Source organism: Canis lupus, chromosome 27 (assembly GCF_011100685.1).
Source record: "Canis lupus familiaris isolate Mischka breed German Shepherd chromosome 27, alternate assembly UU_Cfam_GSD_1.0, whole genome shotgun sequence".
Classification (NCBI taxonomy): Eukaryota; Metazoa; Chordata; class Mammalia; order Carnivora; family Canidae; genus Canis; species Canis lupus.
The window spans coordinates 24,230,031-24,251,240 of NC_049248.1; the positions used below are offsets into that span (position 1 = coordinate 24,230,031).

Genomic DNA, 21,210 nt, shown 5'->3' on the forward strand with positions numbered 1-21,210 from the left:
TGGATGGCTTCCCAGGGGAATTCTACCAAACATTTAAAGAAGATTTAATAGTTTTCTGAAGCTGTTTCAAAAAATAGAAATGGAAGAAAAACTCCCAAGATTTTTCTATGAGGCCAGCATTACCTTGACCTCAATACCAGACAAAGACCCTACCTAAAAGGAGAATTACAGATCAATATCCCTGATGAACATGGGTGCAAAAATTCTCACCAAAATACTAGACAATCGGATCCAAGAGTACATTAAAAGGATTATTCAAGTGAGATTTATTCCTGGCTGTAAGGGTGGTTTAACATCTGCAACTTGATCAATGTAATACACTACATTAATAAAAGAAAGGATAAGAATCATATGATCCTCTCAATAGATGTAGAAAAAGCATTTGACAAAGTACAGCATCCATGAATGGATAAAACTCTTCACAATATAGGGATAGAGGGAATATATCTCGATATCATAAAAGCCATATATGAAAAGCAAGGATGTAGAGAAAGGAGAACCCTCTTATGCTGTTGGTAGGAATGCAAGCTGGTATAGCCACTCTGGAAAACAGTATGGAGGTTCCTCAAGAAGTTAAATTGCTACAACCCAGCAATTGCACTACTAGGTATCTAACTCAAAGATATAAATATAGTGATCTGAAGGAGCACCTGCACCCCAATGTTTATAGCAGCAATGTTCACAATAGCCAAACTATGGAAAGAGCCCAGATGTCCATCAACAGATGAATGGATAAAGAAAGTGTGGTGTATATACATGGAATATTACTCAACCATCAAAAAATGAAATCTTGCCATTTGCAACAATGTAGAAGGAACTAGAGGATATTATGCTAAGCAAAATAAGTCAATTAGAGAAAGAAAATTATCATACGATTTTACTCATATGTGGAATTTAAGAAACAAAACAGAGGCTTATAAGGAAACAGAGAAAAAAAATAAAACAAGATGAAATCAGAGAGGAAGATAAGCCATAAGAGACTCTTAATCATAGGAAACAAACTGATGCTTGCTGGAGGGGAGAGGGGTAGGGGGATGGGGTAAAAAATAATAATAAAATGTGAGAAAAAATAAAAATAAAAACGTAAATACCATTCTTCTGCTTACAACTTTCTCAGGCTACCCACCGCAGTCAGAATAAAACCCAAACATTTCACCATGGCCTACTTAGCCATTACTGCAATAACTATTTTTTCTTTCTAGAATCTTATCCCCCAGGTAATTATTGACTAATTTGCTTCATCTAAGTCTCTTCTCAAACTTTACTTCTTTAATCACCCTATATGAAACAGCATCGCCACTATTGCCTACCACACATTTCTCACTGACCCCTTTCTTGGTTTTCTGCATTTCCAAAACTATCTGAAATTATATTCCTACCCACCCTGCCCCCTGATAGAATGTAAGTTTTATAAAATGAAACCACTATCTTGAAGAGATATCTGCACCCCTGTGTGCACTGTAGGACATGGAAACAAAGTATCCATCCATAGATTAATAGATAAATACATAAAAATGAAATATTATTCTGCCATAAAAAAGAAGAAAATCTTGCTATTTGTGACAATATGGATGAACCTTGAGAGCATTATGCTAAATGAAGTAAGTCAGAGACAAACACTGTATGGTCTAGCATGGGGAACCTAATAAAGTTGAACTCATAGAAGCAGAATAAATTGGTGATTGTCAGGGGCTGGGACATTGGGGAAGAGGGCATAAACTCTTATCAATCTTAAATATTTTCACCACACACACATATGTAATGACAATTATGTGAGGTGAAAGATGTGTAATTAACTTGAATTTAGTAATCACTTCATAATACATACATACATAAAATTGTTACATTGTATACCTTAAACTTATACAATGTTATATGTCAATCATATCTCCTTAAAGCTAAATTAAAAAAGAATGTAAGCTTCATGAGATCCGGGACTCTGTCTTGCTACTGTTTTCTTAATGTCTAGGACACTGCTAAATCAGTAAAATAAGTATTCTTCTATATAACTGCAAGACATTATAAACAAAGATCTTCATCCTTACCTTGTTTGTGGTACCAAAAAAGAGGGACAACATAAAAATCATAGTATATACTTTCAATGAAATATGATGCAGCTGTGAAAAGAAGTGACACTATCTCAATGTGCTGATACAAGAAAGTCCAAAGACATACCTATGGACTATGATGTCCATCCTATGATGCCATAAGATGTAAGATGTACCTTTAAATTATACTACCTAAACAGGGAATGCCCAAAATGGGGGTCTAATAGGAGATGCCTGTGTAAAGCTGGAACCTGAGTAATGAGAAATGAGCCCACAGCACAGAAAGATACAGCAAGAAAACTCGCAGATCTTAATCCTGAAAAGGAATAGATAGAAGAAGAAAATCCTGAAAATTTAAATCACAAGCCAGTTCATGTGGATTTACAGTCTGACTGATACCATTAGGATGGTCCCAAAACTCTCAGGCAGAGAACTGAAAGTAATATCAGGTATGAGTAAGCTCATGTGACTGGCAGAAGCAAACATCCTCTCTGGAAGAAATGGATGTCAATCCAGGACTACAATGATTATAAGATGATAGTGACTATAAGACATATTCCAATTTTAGTAATGTTTTAACTTTTACATTTAAATTTTAAATGTAAAAATATGAGTATCCTAGAATTAATGAAAAACAGTATTATTAAATGATAAATAGAAGGTGCAGAATGCTCCTGTCTGTGGGGAGAAAAGGGATGTGTGTGTACTCTTTAACACTTAGACAATTTGTGAAAAGATACACAATAGTTCTTCCAGTCTTGAAGAAATGGAAATTTTTCGGGGATCCCTGGGTGGCGCAGCGGTTTAGCGCCTGCCTTTGGCCCAGGGCGCGATCCTGGAGACCCGGGATCGAATCCCACGTCAGGCTCCCGGTGCATGGAGCCTGCTTCTCCCTCTGCCTGTGTCTCTGCCTCTCTCTCTCTCTCTCTCTCATGAATAAATAAATTAAAAATCTTTAAAAAAAAAAAAAAAAAAAAAGAAGAAATGGAAATTTTTCATTTTTATGCTATTTAAATTTTGTACCATGTGCATTTATTAGTTTCCCTTTAAAAATTTATGATCAATCAGAAAGAATAAAGTATAGCTTTCAATGTTTTCCTAACTATACTGTAATTTCCCTTACAGACTCAATTTATCCCAAACCACAATCTTTAAGAATGGAATAAGTAAAAAGTGAGTGATTTGGTCCTTATGTTTGGTTTCAAATTTCATTGGCTTCCTATCACCATTCTCTAAGGGATACAACACTCTTAAACAAAATAATCCAGAAGTATTTATTTAGCACCCATGCATACACAATTAGAATAATGAGTTTTCATATTGAGAACAATGCCTCTAAGATTTCACAATCTAAAGCCAAAATTGAAAATCCACACGAACCAGTAACTACAGACCCACATACAAATAATTGTAGTCTTCCAGAATACTTCCATGAAAATGAGCCCAGAGCCTTCATAAATTTTGTTCAGTCATATTCACGGCCTTTAAAACAGTATCAGGTTAGTAGTGGGTCCAAATGACTGAGAGAAGCAAACAGAGGAGGCACTCAAAAGTGTCTCTTGAAGAAATGTTTAATTGTATAAATATTGAATACACATTTTTAAAAAAAGCATTTCCTTTAAATAGATGTTTTTAAATGGCAGAGTAAATGGGCTTCCCATATTCAATATACAAATATTGATTGAATTTCTACTATGCACCAGGCACTGCACTAAATGCTATGAACATAAAAATTAATATGACAATGCTCCTGACCTTGGACAGCTCACAATTATAAATTATTACAATAAAATGATATAAAGGTTATAACCGATGTATGTGCAAATGAAGGTTCTATGAGAACACACAGGATAACTGATTGTGGAAGAAAGAATAGTAGAAAATTTTACAGAGACATGACCTTATGAAATATGCCTTAAAGTCAGCATTTCAAATTCAAATTCCTATTGGGATCAGGCAGGTAAATAAAGTAAGGAATTTGGTTATAGTCAAGATTATGGCAATCTGAAGAGTTTATGCATTTCTAAAAAGGGGTGGCTGCTATTCAGTCTAGCCAACTGCTGCCTCACGGTACTATAGACCCAATGTTATCAGGTTTCCAATTTTTCAAGAATAGATGGAAATCATATTTTTCTATGAAAATAATTTGGCAACTAATAAAAAAAAGTTTCAGGTCAAAGAAAATGTTTAGAAACTAAATCTGGCTTGCCAGACAAGATATTATAATCTCTGCTTTGAAGCATAAATCTACTAAATGAAAAGGAGAGAATTAGGCATCCTAGACATCCTTTATTAAATTCAAATTTCTACAAAGTACAAAAGAAAGTCAAGTATGCATTACTGTACAATCCATTTAAAGATATATTACCTTAGGGTCCACTTTTAAGGTTTGGTAGCTAAATTTTTGTGTTTATCTGGGATAAAGAAAAGGGATTCCTAATCTAACACTTCCTAGAGCACAACTAATAAAGCCTCAAACTCTAGGTACAAGTAAAAATTAAAGACTGTGAAACTAGACATATCTTTTTACGTCAAATTTGAAGTACGTCCTGTTTTTAAAGGATTACCCATGATTTAAACAGCATTAACATCTTAAAAAGTAAGCTTAGTAAATCCTATTTAAATTATAATAAAACTAACTTAAAAAATTTAAAAACTCTGTTCATACAATGTCAGTGCTTATAAAACTATTTTGAGAAAATAATTTCTACCTACCTTTTTTGCTTTGGGACCCTAAAGGTTGGAAAAGACAAAAGGATTGATAAATTTTTAAAACCTCAGATATTTAACAAAAGTACCAAGATTCATATTAAATGTGAAATTAGGAGAAGCCGGGTAAAAAAGCATAAGGAAACTCTCTGCATCATCTTTGCAACTTTCGTGTAAATCTAAAATTACCTCAAAATAAAGTCTTTTTAAAAAGAATTTAGACAAAACTATAAGCAGGTCTAGGTGAAACTAAAATAGTTCACCTACTAAAGCACCTTTTTGAATTATACACTTTTTAAATCTTACACTCTTTCTTGACAGTCACTCAGTGTCTTATATATAATGAAATGACCTACCACTACCTGCTACCAGAGTAGCAATCAGGGAGGTACTGATTTAAAAGGCTCCAAGGAACAATAAGTGATTGACTAAATATTGGCACTGATGTCAAATTTGAAAGTGTGGAAATTATAAATAAATAATCTTTCTAAAAATAAATAAATAAATAAATAAATAAATAAATAAATAAATAAATAAATAATCTTTCTGTAAAATTAGATTGTTGGTTGTATAGACAAAGAGTCAGTTATTTAAATCAGGCAAAGCTATGATAAAATGATTCTGTTCAGCAACATGTTTTAAAGCAGATCTATTCCTCTTTGGAAATTATTTTGGAAAGCCCAGGATTGCAATAAATATTTATTAGGATTATCATTACATGTGTTTTTCAATTAATACTACTTGTAATTTCCTGATTAGGCTCATGAGTTCATAAGATTTCTAATAGGGAGAAAAGATGTAGGAAATCATGTGACTATGAGATTATGTGCATTCCACATCTGAAGACCTATCCAGGAGAAATTACTGGTTCAAGCTATAAGATTATCACTGTATTAAATATAATTGTTGAAACTGACATGAACCAGTAGATTTTATCTTCTTGAAAGTACATTTATTTCATTAATTCATTTAGCAAGTATTTATTAGTGATTTGCACACAGGGTGCTCTGGGACACTGGAGATGATATAAAGAGGAATAGCAGAGACTTTGCTCTCATAAAATTTTTACAATTGGGTTCTATTTTTATTATCATATTTGCTATCAATTAATAGTTAATAGACTTACATCTTGAAAAAAGTACTATATAGCAGAATATGCTGTTCCTGTTCTCAAGTAGCCATGTTTTAAGATGGGCAAATTATCATCTCTCACTAGTGCTTTTAATGTCCTTATCCTAACCCCTCCTGCAAATCATAAAAGCATCATGTAGTAGAGTACAGTTGGCCCTTGGACAACACAGGGGTTGGAGTGCTGACCCCCATGCAGTCAAAAATCCACATATAACTTTTAACTCCCCCAAAACTTAACTAATGGCCTATTGTTGACTAGAAGACTTACTCATAACGTAAACAGTTAACACATATTTTGTATGTTATATGTATTATATACTATGACAAAATAAGCTTAAGAAAAGAATTATTAACAAAATGATTAAAAATACATTAACAGTATTAGACTGTATTTAGCCTAAAAATATCTGCCTATAAGTGGATTCCTGCGGTTCAGAGTGAATCAGTGTTATTCAAGAGTCAACTGTAGCTCTCAAAGTTCAGAGAGCTTGTTAAAAAAATGCATATTTCTGCAGTAAAAGTGTACACACTTCTCCCTCCCCATTGTGGTTCAGTAGATATTATGGATTGAACTGCATCCCCGCAAAATTTGTACATTGAAATCCTATCCCACGGTATCTCCAAATCTTATCTTATTTGGAACTGGGGTTGTTGTTGATGTAATTAGTTAAATTAAGATGAGATCAAAATGGAATAGGATAGCCTTTAATCCACTATAACTGGTATCCCTATAAAAAGGAGAAATATGGACACAGACATGCACACATAAAGAACACCATATAACGAGTGGGGGGGTATGTTGCCACAAGCCAAGAACTACCAGAAGCAAGCAAAGAGGTCTGAACAGATGCCTCCACTTGCAAAAGGAGCAGAGGCCTGGAAATACCTTGATCTTGGATTTATCAGCCACCAGAGTTTTCAGCCAACAGTAAGTTTCTACTGCTTAAGCCGTTTTGTTTCACTTTGTTACTTGGCAGCCCTGGAAACTAATACAGTAGATTTGTTTGGAGTCCAGGATGTTGCTGGAATCTGAATCTTAACAAGTATTCCAGATGTTAGAAGCAAATATTCCAGGAACATTTTGAAAAACGTTGCTAGAATGATAAGATGAAATTTGTGTTCCATTGGAAAATAGAGGCTTATTGTTCCCTCAATTTATCAGCAGCTTTAAGTCAGCTTAATGTCCATATACTTCTGGTTCTTCTCACATGACCATTCTCCATCAATTCTGGTAAACTCATATTCATACTTTAAAACACAGTTTGAAAAGCATTGTTCTTCCCTTTCTGTGCCCTTTCCCACCCCAATTTCATCATTTCCAATTTAATCTTACTCCATTGTAGACATTTCAATATTACAGTTAAAAACCTGTATTCTTACTTGGTTAGCCTGTCTCCAACAGCAGGGAGGGTTTGTAATATTCATTTTTAGATCCCTACTTCTAGCCTAGTGTCAAATGCAAAGAATGTACCCCGTATTTCCCCTTAGTTAACGAATTAAATACATTTCCTACTTCCTTTGGTTTTAATCATAGAAAACGGAAGTCACGTTTAAGAAAATGGGAACAGAGATAATTTCATACGGGCAGGTTGGTCTGTGTTCTTGAAAAAGACATGACAGCTGAGGAGTTCATTAAGACAAGCAGCTTTATTATATTTAATAAATTCAAGGCAAGCGGAGTAACTCGAGTCACAAAGCAATTCGTATTCCCACAAAAGACCACATAGAATAACTTTTCAAAGAAGCGTTAATTCCAACGGTTGTTCATGAACTACCGAGGAGGCGCAAAAACACATTTTCGCCAAGCTGCCAATGAAAAAAAAGCAATTTGATGGAAACGTCGAGCATTCTCAGAAATTACCAAGGTGAGGCCAATTCTGAAACGTAGCAGCAGTGCGAGGTTAGGACACTACTGGACCGCACTGACCGTCCCGTGTGCAAACGCCGGTTTGCGACTCATCCCGGACGGGAAGACCACACATCACGGAGGCTGGTTCCCCACGGGGGTAAGGGTTCTTTCTTAAACCCACCCGCTCCCCTCTAAAACATGTCAGGCTCTTATTACATCATTTAACACGGGTGAATCACTGCTCGCCCCTTCACCTGCCCCCCCCCCCCACACACACACACACACACTTTTCCTTGCTCACCATTCTGCAGCGAGCACAACCTCTGCAGGCGGCCAAATCGGAGCTCAGAGTCGTCGTGCGGACGAACGCTCCCGCGTTGTCAGGACGACAAGCCCCGCCCACTCGCGCCCAGGGGAAAGGGCGCAAATCCTCACGTACGGGTCCGCGCAATCGCGCTGGGGTTCTTCCGGGAGGCGCCCCGCCCCCTTCCCTGACTGGCTCCCGGACACCCACACCCACCCTGCTTTGCGGTTGACAGATCCCGGAGTCGAAGCGGTCGGAGGCCGTAAAGGCTGTGCCTGCCGGAAAGTGCGTGAGTGCGGCCGCCGGGGCGTTTTCTTTTCCCAGATCCTGGGGTCTGGAGGCGGTGAAGTATGGTCTGGGCAGGGCCCGTCAGGTGTGGCACGGGGGGTTCTGAACGCCTTCCGACGCTGACGGTCTCTTTCTCACTAGGAGTGTGTTGGGACGCATCTGTGTGTGAGGGATTCCAGAAGGAAGGGAGCCGGCGGCTACGCGACTGCGTGATGTGACTGACACCCACTCGAGGGGGCCGCCTCTTCCACCGCAGCTTAGGCCCGAGGAGGGGGATGGGCCCGACTGGCAGTTTAGGGAGGGAGGCAAACCACTTGGTTCTGAGAGGGTTGGTTATTTTGGAATTAATGACCTTTGGATTCTTCTCTCTGCACAGGGTGCAGTTTACTTTCTGTGCAAAGCTATGTCATGCCGTTTTTCCTCAGGGCGGCTCTTCAACAAGACTGGAAATTACCTGAAGCAATTCCTGGGTAAAGGATTTCCTACAGTTGGAGGTCACTGAGGCCTAGCAAGACTCCTTCAGCCCAAGGTCACAGGCTGATTGTACCAGCCAGGAGCATAACCTTCAGAATTTCAGTCTCCTCCCCACATGAGTAAACCACTGGCAACTTAGACCAGCAGGAAAACTAGAAGAAATTAAGAAATTAAGCTCCTCCAAAATCTCAATTCTTTGACTTTAGGGCCATGTTTTAGCAAGACAAAACATCAAATACCTTTTTTTTTTTTTAATTTATTTATTCATGAGAGACACAGAGAGAGAGAGAGAGAGAGGCAGGCTCCATGCCTGGAGCCCGATGCAGGACTCGATCCCAGGACTCCAGGATCACGCCCTGGAGCCAAAGGCCGACGCTCAACCGCTGAGCAACCCGGGCGTTCCAACATGGAATACTTTAAAATCACTGGCATCCGTTTCTTATCTCTGAATTGTAGTTTTATAATGTTCTCTCCCTTTCAACTTTATTGACTACATGTATTAGTAAATAAGTATTACTGAGCCAGTCTTTGTGGGCTGAGGTGTTGTTACTCCCACTGTAACAGAAATCCAGGTTGTAAAATATGACATCCCATCCCCCAACCCCTGCAAAATAAAAAACATCTTAATGTCCACTTCATATAAAGTTTGAAGCCATTTGCTATGGAAGTGAGTTTTTGTTCTAGTGTTTATAAAACCTCAGTCAACTCAATTTGGATTGATGGGCGAAATTACCTGTAGGGAAGAGGACTTGGTCACGCTCTCACTCTAAGCCACCTCCCTCCTAGGGAGGAGGGATTGCTAGTGATGTGTTAAAAAGAACATACTAGACTGTTTTAGGGACACTATGCTGTAAAAACTATCCCCGTGACTTTGGTTCTCCTCTAGGACTTTTCTTGCAAGCTGCTAAGTGAAAGGGCGGTTTCCTGTTCTGCCTTCAGACAGGCATAGTATCCACCCATTCGGGATACTATGCTCCTTTCAACTCCTATAATCTGGCTTCCTAGGATGCCTTGACCAAGCCAAATGTCAGTCTTAAGGCGTAAAAATCTTTTGACACCTAGTTCTGATGACCTATCCTTTGGATCTGGTGTTAAGAGTTTTTTACATGAAGCTTTTTTAGGCTTAACCAATTCGGGAAAACACACTTTCCTGTTTGAAGCTGTTTGAAGTCAAAATCTACCAGAAACCAATAAACAGTAACATTGCACTGCTTTTCTCTGCCCGTTTTCCTTCAGCTTTTATTGCCATCCGAACTTCATGAGGAAGAATTAACAACAGCTTTGGCCACCAGTAAAATGACAATTCATAGTTAACCCAGGACTGGAGTTAGTTAAGTCTGAACTCCTTAGCTCACAGTCATTGGAAAAAAGCTATCAGTGGCGATTGTTGCTTCTTCCCCTTGCCCACCACACACTGTCTCAGAATGATAGGGGGCTTCTCTCAGCCTAATAGTTTGGCTCTTTACAAGTAACCTCCATAACTTCATGTAGGGTTAAGGAGCAGCCCCAGGTCCCTGCTGCATTTTAATTTCACCAATTGTGAACCCAGAGTGAACTTTCTCCGAATGGCTAATAAACTTAAATGCCTGAAGGACAACATAAAATAATAATGATAAACTGCCTTAATTTCTGTAAATCAGCATATCAAAGAACAAGACAATTTTGCTCTAGTCAAACCAGCTACATTTTTTTTGCTGGGCTAATCCTCTATTATGTATGATTTTTTAAAAAGGCAATAGCTTAAAAGGACAGTTTAAGCTTTAACAAATTACAAATTTGGAGTTAAAGCTGTGTTCCTTGCCAGAAAATTAAACAGGCTATAATTTGCAATTTGACAGTATGTCTGTGTAGATTTAGAATCATTTTTAAAGCATGTGATTCTTAAGAGCCATTCTTCAATAAGATTAAACCACTGGAAACTGGCTCTCAGGGAAAAAAAATTTTTTTGAATTGAAATTAGCTATTAATATAGTAGTTTAAAAATGAACCCTTCTAATTTCATTCCCTTTCAAAACTCCACTGATCTTCAGTGAAGGGATATAAAAATAAACTGGAAAAATGAGAGAGATGACATCAGTAAAATTTTGGGAGCTGCAAACCAGATGAATGAATGTGACTCAACACACCAGAAAAGCCCGATTTATACTGCATAATTCTCCAAAGGCATTGGAACAAAGACAATGGAATTGGAAATGAAAAATGAAGTAAATCAGAGATTAAGTGAAAACTATTTGAAAAACACCTCTAGAGGGATTGCACTTCTCACTCCCATAGAAGCATGGAGATTTATTTCTGACCAAATAATACTATTCTCTGCACTGGAGTGTCCTCACCTATACTAAGTATGTAAGAATCACACTGGAAACAAATTAAGTGAATTTGGTATATAGAATGCTGAATGCAAGGCTCCCATTCTTCCACTTAAGATTGAATAGGCAAATCCTCAGCAAATTCGAAGTTTCTTCTCTGGGGAATGACCAGCCCAGGAGGAATGATCTGACACTTTTGATTTCTAGAGGTTCCCCAACAAAGGGCTCATTCAGATTATCCTAAGTGAAGCCCAGAGTGTAAATTGCAACTATGTATACAGATCTTCTAAAACTTTTTTTTTTTTTTGTCCTCATAAAAAGGGGGGCAGGGGGAAAGACTTGGGAAGAAAGCTTGAAAGCAACCCAGATAAAGAAGAGAAAGCAATTTGGAGAAAAAATTGCAAAAAAAGCTAAAAAATAATTATTCTGCTATGTTAATAGCAAATGTGTATGTTTGCTATGTGAATTAGCTCAAAAGCTACCAGTAAAGAGGGGAATTATATAAGAATTAAAATGGGAATAATGTTCCTATGTGATTATTTCTCCCTTAACAAAATGAAGCCAAAGAATCAGATTTATAAACTTTTTAGCAAGAAATGAAAAGGTCTTCATTTAGCTGCCATCCTGCCAGGGGAAGTCTTCCAAGTATATTTTTTAAAAATTTAAAATATGTATTTACACCCAGAGCTCCCACTCCAGCAAGGCATACCTGGTTTTATGCAGCTTGACTGGTGGCTGGTTTAACCACCTACCCTGACCACTAATTGGCAGCCTTGTGGTTTAGATAGATCTCTATTTCCATGTGTACCTACCTCACTATCTCCCAGCCCTACTCTTAACATTTTGCCAGCATATTTACACCATTAAAAAGTTTACTGAGGGGGGATCCCTGGGTGGTGCAGCGGTTTAGCACCTGCCTTTGGCCCAGGGCGCGATTCTGGAGACCCGGGATCGAATCCCACACCGGGCTCCCGGTGCATGGAGCCTGCTTCTCCCTCTGCCTATGTCTGTGCCTCTCTCTCTCTCTCTGTTGTGACTATCATAAATTAAAAAAAAAAAAAAAAGTTTACTGAGGTACAATTGACATACAGTAAGCTATACTTGTTTAAAGTGTGAATCAATCTGACAAATTTGGCATATGCATACAGTTATAAAACTATTACAATAATAAACATCTCCATTATCCCCAAGGACTTCCTCCTGCCTTTTGCTCCCTTCCTGTTCTCCAGTCCCTTGCTTCCATTCCCAGGCTACTCTGTTATTTCTGAGCATTTTAAATATCTGTAGTAGTCTCCAGCTATTCTACAAAGTAAGTGGCCTGTGACCTTCACAACTATGAAGTTCATAAAAGTCAAGGAAAACTGAGGAACTGTTTCAGACTGAAGGCTAAAGAAACATGAAAACTAAATGCCATGTGTAATCTTGGATTGGAAGCTTCTGCGATAAAAGGCATCTTTGGGATGACTGCCAAAACATGTAGTTGTGGATTTGATGTAGTCATGTAACAGTGTTAGTTTCCTGATTCTGATGTTTGTACTGTTCTGTAGGAAAAAAGTCTATGTTCACAGGAAAATACACTCTAAAGCTGTGTTGTCCAGTATGGTGCCAATTAAGCCCCTGATACCTATAAGCACTTGAAATGTAGCTAACATGACACATTGAAATAATATTTTGAGTATGAACAAAATATATTAAAATAATTTCACTTGTTTTTTTAATACTAGAAAATATAAAATTACATAGGCATCTTGAATTACATTCTGTTGGATGGCACTGCAAAGTATTCCCACTGTTTATCATGTTACCAACTTACTCTCAAATTCCTAAGGAAAAATGTTGCAACTTTTTTGCAAGATTGAAATTATTTCAAAATAATTATGTTAATGGGAGACATAAAGTATAAAAGTTTTCTTAGGTCACTGGGAAAATAGAAATAACAGAAATTTAAGATAGGTTATAAATGACATGGACATTTGCTTTGGGCCTACCATGAACTAAATGCTTATGGTGTTAGGAATTTTATGATTTAATCCCCATGACTATAACAAATAATGAGAATTATTTTCTATATTTAGGCTCTCCTGGTACCTTTAAGGAGCCACTTTTCCCTACTAGCACTAACAAGTTATATGTAAAGTATAATCTACTCCACTGGATATTGCCTGCTTCTCACATATGTACCCCACTTAGGAGTTGTTGACTGTCCTCCTTAACCACTACTCTTACTGCCCATCTACCATTAGCCATGAACCTGCTTGACTCTCATATCTTCTACTCTTTAGCCTTCCTTAGGATAGCACCCTTCTAGGTATGATCGGGCCTCTTTCCAGTGTCCTCCAAATGAATCTGGCCTTGCCTTGAGAGCAATGTAGACAGTCTTCCTTTGAACAGTAAAGAAACTGAAGCTCATAAGTAATTTCTATAACATTATGTAGCTGAGATTCTAATTCATTCCACTCTATAAAAGAAGGTTCATCTATATAACTATCTTTGACAACTCATTTTCTCTCTCATTACCCTTTTTCCTTCATAAGACTTACACAATTCCTAATTCTCTTGTTTGTTTATTATGTCTCCCCCAGGAGAAGTTAGTTCTGTGAGAGCAGGTATCTTACCTGACATTTCATAGCTATATCCCAGTGCCTGGAACATAAAAGTGCTCAATAAGTATTTACTGAGTGAAAAAAGTTACAACGGATTCTTTTTTGAGATTACAATGCAGATATTTACAATTTTTTTTTATTTTTCTTTAGGTATGTTATGTATAAAAGTGGATGCTTTCCATAATAAATGAAAATGGCCAACTCTTTAAGAGGAGAAGTACTGAATCTTTATAAAAATGTAAGTAATTATGTTGCCAGTTTTATACATATGTTATTGAGATACAGATCATTTAGAAACATATAACCTTTGTTTTTTAAGCTGCTGTATCTTGGACGAGACTATCCAAAAGGAGCAGACTATTTTAAAAGGCGTCTGAAGAATGTTTTCCTTAAAAACAAAGATGTGAAGGACCCAGAGAAGATCAAAGAACTTATTGGACGGGGTGAATTTGTAATGAAAGAGCTAGAAGCCTTATACTTCCTTAGGAAATACAGAGCAATGAAACAACGCTATTATTCAGATACCAACAAAACTAACTGATCACTTTTACTATAATTTGACTGGAATTCAGTGCCAGCTGATTATGTATAACAGTTATGATAAAAGTAACTGTAACTTAAAATGGCAAGATATAGTTATGTAAAAAATACCTGAGCTGCCTTATTGAATTAATGGGTTTCAGCTTCTGTTCACAGAAAGCTTTATTTTATCAACAACCCTTTATGTTTAATTTTTATAGAAAATCAGCAATATAGCCAACTATACCAATTAAAAATTAATGGATACTCAATTTTGAATGAAAATACAGTGTACTTATTTTAACTCAGTAAGCTTTTACCAATTATTCTTAGCCCATTTCTCCATTTCACTGAGTAGAGAATACTACTTAATGCATTTAGTTAAAGCAAAATAATTTCCTGCACATTGATTTCCCTTAACTTTTGAAGGAGTACCACCTTACTTTTGATCCTATTTGTTACATTAATAGCACACATTCAAGGTTCACTACAAAACAAATAGCACGTGGTAATGATTTAAGTGCAGTTACAGAAATAACATATATGGAGTAAGATAATTTCTGATCTTGAAGTAGGCTGCCAGTGATTGGCATTACATACATACCTATGTAGTACCTTCCATTATTAATTTTGCTGCTGGCTACCTTTGGGTCTTAAATCACCTGTATCAGTTACCTTTGTGTATTAATTACCTTTACTGATAAAAAGTAATAAATAATGTTCTGTTCTTTCATCATAAAGGCAGATCTGTTTTGCATCTACTTCTAAATGAGTTAACATAGTAATGGACCTAAATCTAACATGATTTTAAGCAAACACTTAAACCTTTACATAATGTTCACAGCACCTTTCACAAATAAAGACTATATCTAACATATAAGCTGCAAAAGATTCACTAATATACTATAGTGTCTGTAGCTTGTAAAGTATTCCATATCAACTATGGGGCAAATGTTTTGAATTTCTGTCAAGAAGCACACACTATCATAGTCACCATAACTATTTTTATTACATTACAATAATTAGGAGCAGTACAGTTCATGACAAAAATATTACAAATTTCAGATCACTTCACAGCACATACTCCTATAAACATTTAAAAGTTAATTTTAATTAAAAGAGTGGTCATTTTTAAATTTAATGTTTGATATGACCAACATTCCTAGGTCAGCGCAACCAAATGATGGAAAACAACTGGATCACACTGCATATGTCCCACAAAAAAAAGCACAATGTACAAAATGTGCATGTTTCAGTTTACACTATACAAAAATAGTTAAAATACATTCCAGGTAAACATGTTACATTAAGAAATAGTACTAGTAAGAAATTGGCACTCAAAGGAAAAATGCAAAAGTATTTTCAACATGAAAACACAAGACAGTGGAATTGGAAACTTTTGGATAAAACATTACATAACCCATTCAGCTCTATGAGGAGGGGGGCCCCCTATAATGGACATTTCTGCAAGTAAAAACTTTGATTTTTCCTAAATTCATCTAAATTGCCTATCATCATCTGAAACAGGCACTTAAAACTGTTTAACTAAAACAATTATTAATCTAGTTATGACTATTCTTCAAGCACTGATGTCAAGATATCTTTAGGAAGAAATAATTTTCACTTTCTGAAGGAATTTACAGCTACTAGTTGTATGCTGTTCAATTTCTCAATAGAGATTTCATGCTACCCAATACTAATACAGAAGTTATTAAATATAAATTCAGTTTTAAAGTAACTGATGGTTTTTTAAAAACCATTAATACAGTTATCGAGGAATTACTGTTTGACAATGGAAATGACAGTTTTCATTGCCTACCAAAAAAAACAATGTGTACATGTTGTTTAAAAAAATGGTTAGAAGAAAAAAAATCACTGGAATACAAATGAGATGAACTTGTGCAAACCGCAACTGAACATGCCTCACAAAGTTTCTCTATATATTAGGACAAAATTGTGCAATGGTGGCAAAGATTTTGATAACCTAGAAGTTAGGTTCTAAATTCCTATGCAGTGTGACTCAGTTAAACTAGAGCCTAGAATTCCTAATTGGGAATATTCACTCAAATTATTCTACATACCTCTGCTACATTCTTCCACAAACATGTTAATGTCTAAGACTATGTAATTTAGCAATTTTTTTCAACTTTCAACAAGGATTTTTATCTTTAAGGCCGTAATAATTACATAATATTTATTTCTAGGATTAGCGCTCCCCTTTTAAAATCTCTACAAAAACAAACGTTTTGTCAAACCATTCAAAATTCACATAATAAAGGATAATTACCACTGCCTAAAAAAAGTTGCCCGGCTACATCAAAAATTCAAGAGTCCTAAAAATCCCTCAGTTATGCACTGCAATTCCTGAAGTATGGCCATTTCTTTCTCTTGTATAGAAACAAGAGGAAGTACTATATAAAGTCTTAACACCCTATCTAATGTTCCATAAACCTGTAGTTTAGCATAGCATTTCAGAAATTGGACTGACTTTTTACACAGAAGTTTCCTTTTCTGTGAATTAGTTCAGGCATCTGTTTATTCACACCCAGATAAATAAAACTATTTTTGAACTCAATATTTAAATCTATTTTAATTATGATACACAGAGACCAAGTAGAATATTACACTTGGGAATTTTAATGTTATCATCTGACATACAATTTAATGTGTACTATATAAGTATCCCAACAGAATCACATAATTATCCCAAATAAAAAACAATATAGTCAAGTTTACTTCTTTAAAATAATGAAGTAAAGTGATTTATATAAAGTAGCTTGATTAAACAGTTTATTGGAATCAGAGCGAACAATTATTTTAGAGCTGGAAAAAACCTTAGAGACCATATCCCTTCTGTGCAAAACTAAAATATGCATTATATTATCTCTGGGTCATGTGCCAAATGCCTCACTAATATACTACAGACCACTCTAAAATAACAGTACTACTTAAGGATAGGGATTATGTCCCTTGTTGGGAATACCATAATATCCCCGGTGCCTTGTGTAGAACCTGGCATCTAGCAGGCACTCAAGTATTTGTTGAATAAATGAATTCTGCTAAAAAGTAAGCTTTATGAATTAAATTTTAAAGTATTTTTCATTGTAAGAAGATTTTACTTATTAAAATAATGGAATGTATCACCGTTACCAGGGCTAGTCCTAGTTTTGGATTATCTAAGGAAATCTTTCAGTATTTATTAATTAAATTTATTAAATTCTTCTACTGGATAGGGTCTGTCTACACATCGCAGATATGAAAATTCCTACTTTTCCTACTTAGTCACTAATGGACCAGGTAGCAGAGATGATGTTCAAAAGATCAAAATTAAATTGATACAGTTACCACCTGAAAATTAGCTATTAGATCAAATCCCACTACAGTATCTGTCAGATTATGTTGAGCCTGACTAATGTGACTTATTACCTCATGGAGATATCCAAAGCAGCACTACATCTTGAGGTTCGGGGAATTAGAAAGCATCAAGTCATGGGGCATGTAGAAGGTAGGCAGGCAAGATGACACTAACATGGGAGAGGAGTACCTGCTACCGGAGATCAGATTCTCAAAAATAAACCTCACCTCTTGCACAACTTTGCCTAAGACTGGCGCTGAAGAGAACATAGGTAAAAAGTTACAGATTGTGCTGAGATTGACAAATAGGTATATCCTTATGTAAACTGAATGTAAATCACATAGTTGATGCTAGATATAGCCTTTGAGATGACTTAACATGAAGAAATGGATAGTGAGTGATTTGCCCAAAACTGAAGTTGTAAAAGACACGTAACTAGAATCTAAGTCACCTTCCTCCTAGTCCAGTGATATTTTCACCTCAACACACCATCTCACTTCAGATATTTAAAAATACATTTTAAATGCACTGAAAGAATTGTTATTAATCTATTATTTAAGCATTAGATATTCTTAAATATGGACCAATACTTGTAAAGTGTTTATGAAATGTTACTTTAGCCAATGTTGAGAACTAGCCAACACTAGAGATTTTGAAACCTTTTTACTTCATTGTTTAAAAAAAATTCAAGTCTTGCCACCCCCTGCCCCCAAAAATCTCATTTTAAATAATGTTTTTAAAAAGCTCTGTTGGTTTTTTAAAAAACAAAAGTGATGGTCCTGATCTGTCAGCAGGACCACCATACAGTGAGGATGCATCTTATCTAAACACTCTTTGTCCCCACTTTTGACCACCCAATCAATGCATGATGACCCTGGGAGACCACAGGGATGCAGTCTGTACTATGAAACTCTTAATGAAGCTTAAAGGTTCACACAAGGCCTGGCCTTGGAACTGTGGTCTCTTTAACATCTATTAAAAACTAACTGGCCCAAATAATCTTTAACATCACTACAAGAATTAAAACTATTTTCTAAGATTGAAGATCAAGAAAAGATTTAAAGTTATGCTAAGAAAGAGCAATCTGACACAGGGAGACTATATTTAATTCCTATGGGAATTTTTTATACATGTTAAAACTTTTTCAATTAATACAAAAATTTAGTAGCATGTAAATATAGCCCCAAAATGGTTGCTATAATCCTCATTACATACTGGGTCTGCCTTAACAGGAAAAGCTATTCAGAGTATTATAGGAATTTATCTAATATGGAAAGTAAATGCCTTTTAATATTTTCCATTGCCTTGTATTTTTTTCTATTTTTTCCCTTTTTTATAGAAAAAATATAATATTTTTGGGAGCGTGGCTATGACAAATAGCAGTGAAAAGATGGAGAAAACCTTTGTGAACAGTGTAGCTTTACATTCATTAAGGGTGACTGAAACTATAGGACATTATACCTATAAGAAGCAGCCCATAAATTCATGTTCCCTCAATGTTTCAGTAAAACCAATCATGAAATATCAACTGAAGTTATAATTAGTAATTAATCCATGTATGTGACTAGGTAAAACACAGAATAGGGATGATTCGAAAGCTTCATTAATTTGTTTCACACCAAAGTTCACAATTGGTAAGAAAAATAGGAAGTAATCAACTGCATGCACCAAAAACCCCAAGACAGAAATCTCAGGTATTCAGTTTCTTTTTCACAGGCATTGCTAGTTCAAAACCAAAACTCAGGGAATACTGGCACTTAGAGGAAAAAGTTTCCACTGTCATTTTAAAATAAGCATTCAAGATAAAAGCTAACAGTTTGGATGGAGCAGAAAATTAGGTAATGCTAAAACAAATGCTAATAATTTAGTGTAATGTACAAAAATTACCACTTTTACTTAAGTATGCCTTAAGAAAAAAGTACAAATTGTATTTACATAATTATACACTTTGTCTTTGACTTCTTTTTCTTCTTTTTACCATCTTTGCTCATCTTTTCTTTATGTTTTCGAATTTCTCGAACTAATGTATAGAAGGCATCGTCAACACCCTGAAACACATAATAAGCATTTAAATGTGAGTATGTATGATGGACTGAAGTATACAGATAACAGAAAAGATACAGGACTACTGGAAACACTAGTACGTAGAAAGAATAAAGACACTTTACATTTACTTTACATTTGTCTTTAGGAAACTGAATATATTCTCAGACTTTTAGGATTCTTATAACGTCATTTTTATGAATATTTCATCAATACTATAAAGAGGAACACTAATTTTCACAAAAGACAAAGAAAAATCTTACATGTACAAAATCTTACATAAGCTGAACAAATAACTTTTTCCCCAAAACTTTGCTACTTTTTTCCATATTGGCATATTTTGTCACCAAAATCCAAATGCATTTGTATGTGTTTTTCTGGGTATGAATATACACTTATACTTAATTATCCCCGAGTTTCTAGAAATGAGATCTAAGCCAATCAAGTACATACTATTTTCTTAAATATTCAAAGTAACAGTATTTGAACTCTGAGGTAAATACTTACTTAAATCCATTAGATTTAATCCCCTGGAAGTAAACAGTATTCAAATATACTTTCAACTTTCAAATAACATATATTAAGACATTAATTTCAATTCATATATCTAACATAAATAAAGTTACCCCAAAGACACAATAGTTTGAAAAATGTAATACCTCAGATTTGTAGAGAAATGAGCTAAATCATTTAAATGGTGACACTGTTACCAATTTAGAGTAGATTCTCTTTTATTTAGTTTTGTTTAATGTATTATGTATTAAAAAGTTTGCCATATAAAGCCAAATGCTGTATCTTCAAAGAAATTTCCATTTGTCATTTTGGTACATCTATTCCTGATTAAAGTAAGGTATATAAATAAGTAATGGCTGAAAGTAATTTAAAGTCAGAATAATTTTTAGCCTAATAATTCATAAAGTGGAAAATGGCACTCTGCAAGTGGTAGCAGAACAGGAGATTTTAACTCTGCAATATTGAAATTATACAAGATTACAGAAGTCAATTCCTGTCATGACCGCACTAAAAACCAAATTAAATATAAAAGCAAAATAAAATATTGAATACAACAAACAAAATAGTTTAAAAAGTATGATCCTCTATGTATTTTAAAATCTGTTCAACAGAAAAATAATTGTTTTTTAAAAGCCTGTTAACCTAATGATGCTTTCAAACGGAGACACTAGAGGGAGTTCTAGGAACAAATGCCCAGAAATAAAGTTGTATAAATCAAGCCACTTTGAGAACAATGAAAATTGGGTTTCTATTCATTTTAACCACTTGTTGAATATTCATATAAACCCATTCATTAAGTTAGATTATCTTGAATCTAATTTAGAACATAAAAAGTTAACAGTGATATGATTTCTCCTTTTACTATACTAAGATCTTTTATAATTAGTATTTAAAAATAATATTAAGGCATTTTTATTCAAATTACATTTAACTAATTTTCACAACAGATCTAAAAATCAGAAAAATATTATCAACATTTTTAAAGAAGCACAGAGCTGGAATCAGAGGCCTGCTCAGGTTTAAATAAACAGTTAATTGTAGGGGTTAAATAAAGTTAATTGTAGG

General features: G+C 35.3%; 3 protein-coding genes across 16 annotated transcripts in view; 1 reads left to right on the top strand and 2 right to left on the bottom strand.

The window, feature by feature from the left end:
• Positions 1-8,196, bottom strand: part of CFAP94 (cilia and flagella associated protein 94) — a 66,746-nt gene extending 58,550 nt beyond the window's left edge. Inside the window, exons 1-2 of the mRNA XM_038577082.1 lie at positions 8,039-8,196; positions 4,764-4,781 (exon numbers count right to left, since the gene is read on the bottom strand). Coding sequence (XP_038433010.1) covers positions 4,764-4,781; positions 8,039-8,041 — 21 coding nt within the window. The 5' untranslated portion in view covers positions 8,042-8,196. The remainder of the gene's footprint in view (positions 1-4,763; positions 4,782-8,038) is intronic.
• ETFRF1 (electron transfer flavoprotein regulatory factor 1) lies at positions 8,173-14,974 on the top strand. 11 transcript variants are annotated; one of them, XM_038577097.1, is made up of 5 exons: positions 8,233-8,326; positions 8,471-8,657; positions 8,755-8,799; positions 13,866-13,953; positions 14,035-14,974. In XM_038577097.1, the coding sequence occupies exons 4-5, from the start codon at positions 13,903-13,905 to the stop codon at positions 14,254-14,256; spliced, it is 273 nt and encodes a 90-aa protein (XP_038433025.1). In that variant the 5' UTR covers positions 8,233-8,326; positions 8,471-8,657; positions 8,755-8,799; positions 13,866-13,902; the 3' UTR covers positions 14,257-14,974. The 11 variants fall into 11 exon arrangements, with proteins under 11 accessions (XP_038433021.1, XP_038433022.1, XP_038433030.1 ...); XM_038577098.1 differs by having other exon boundaries at positions 8,241-8,330; XM_038577096.1 differs by having other exon boundaries at positions 8,263-8,326; positions 8,471-8,543; positions 8,706-8,799.
• A 244-nt stretch (positions 14,975-15,218) lies between these two features.
• KRAS (KRAS proto-oncogene, GTPase) overlaps positions 15,219-21,210 on the bottom strand; it is a 38,922-nt gene continuing 32,930 nt past the window's right edge. For 2 of the 4 annotated variants that reach the window (XM_038577091.1, XM_038577092.1), the window contains one exon: positions 15,219-19,637. In XM_038577091.1, coding sequence (XP_038433019.1) covers positions 19,521-19,637 — 117 coding nt within the window. In that variant the 3' untranslated portion in view covers positions 15,219-19,520. The remainder of the gene's footprint in view (positions 19,638-21,210) is intronic. The other 2 variants (XM_038577090.1, XM_038577089.1) reach the window with 1 other exon arrangement.

Excerpts from the sequence above, each read along its gene's own strand:
- ETFRF1 (XM_038577093.1), top strand. The coding sequence starts at position 13,903 with ATGAAAATGGCCAACTCTTTAAGAGGAGAAGTACTGAATCTTTATAAA. Across the intron at positions 13,954-14,034 it reads TACTGAATCTTTATAAAAAT|CTGCTGTATCTTGGACGAGA; the intron begins GTAAGTAATTAT and ends TTGTTTTTTAAG.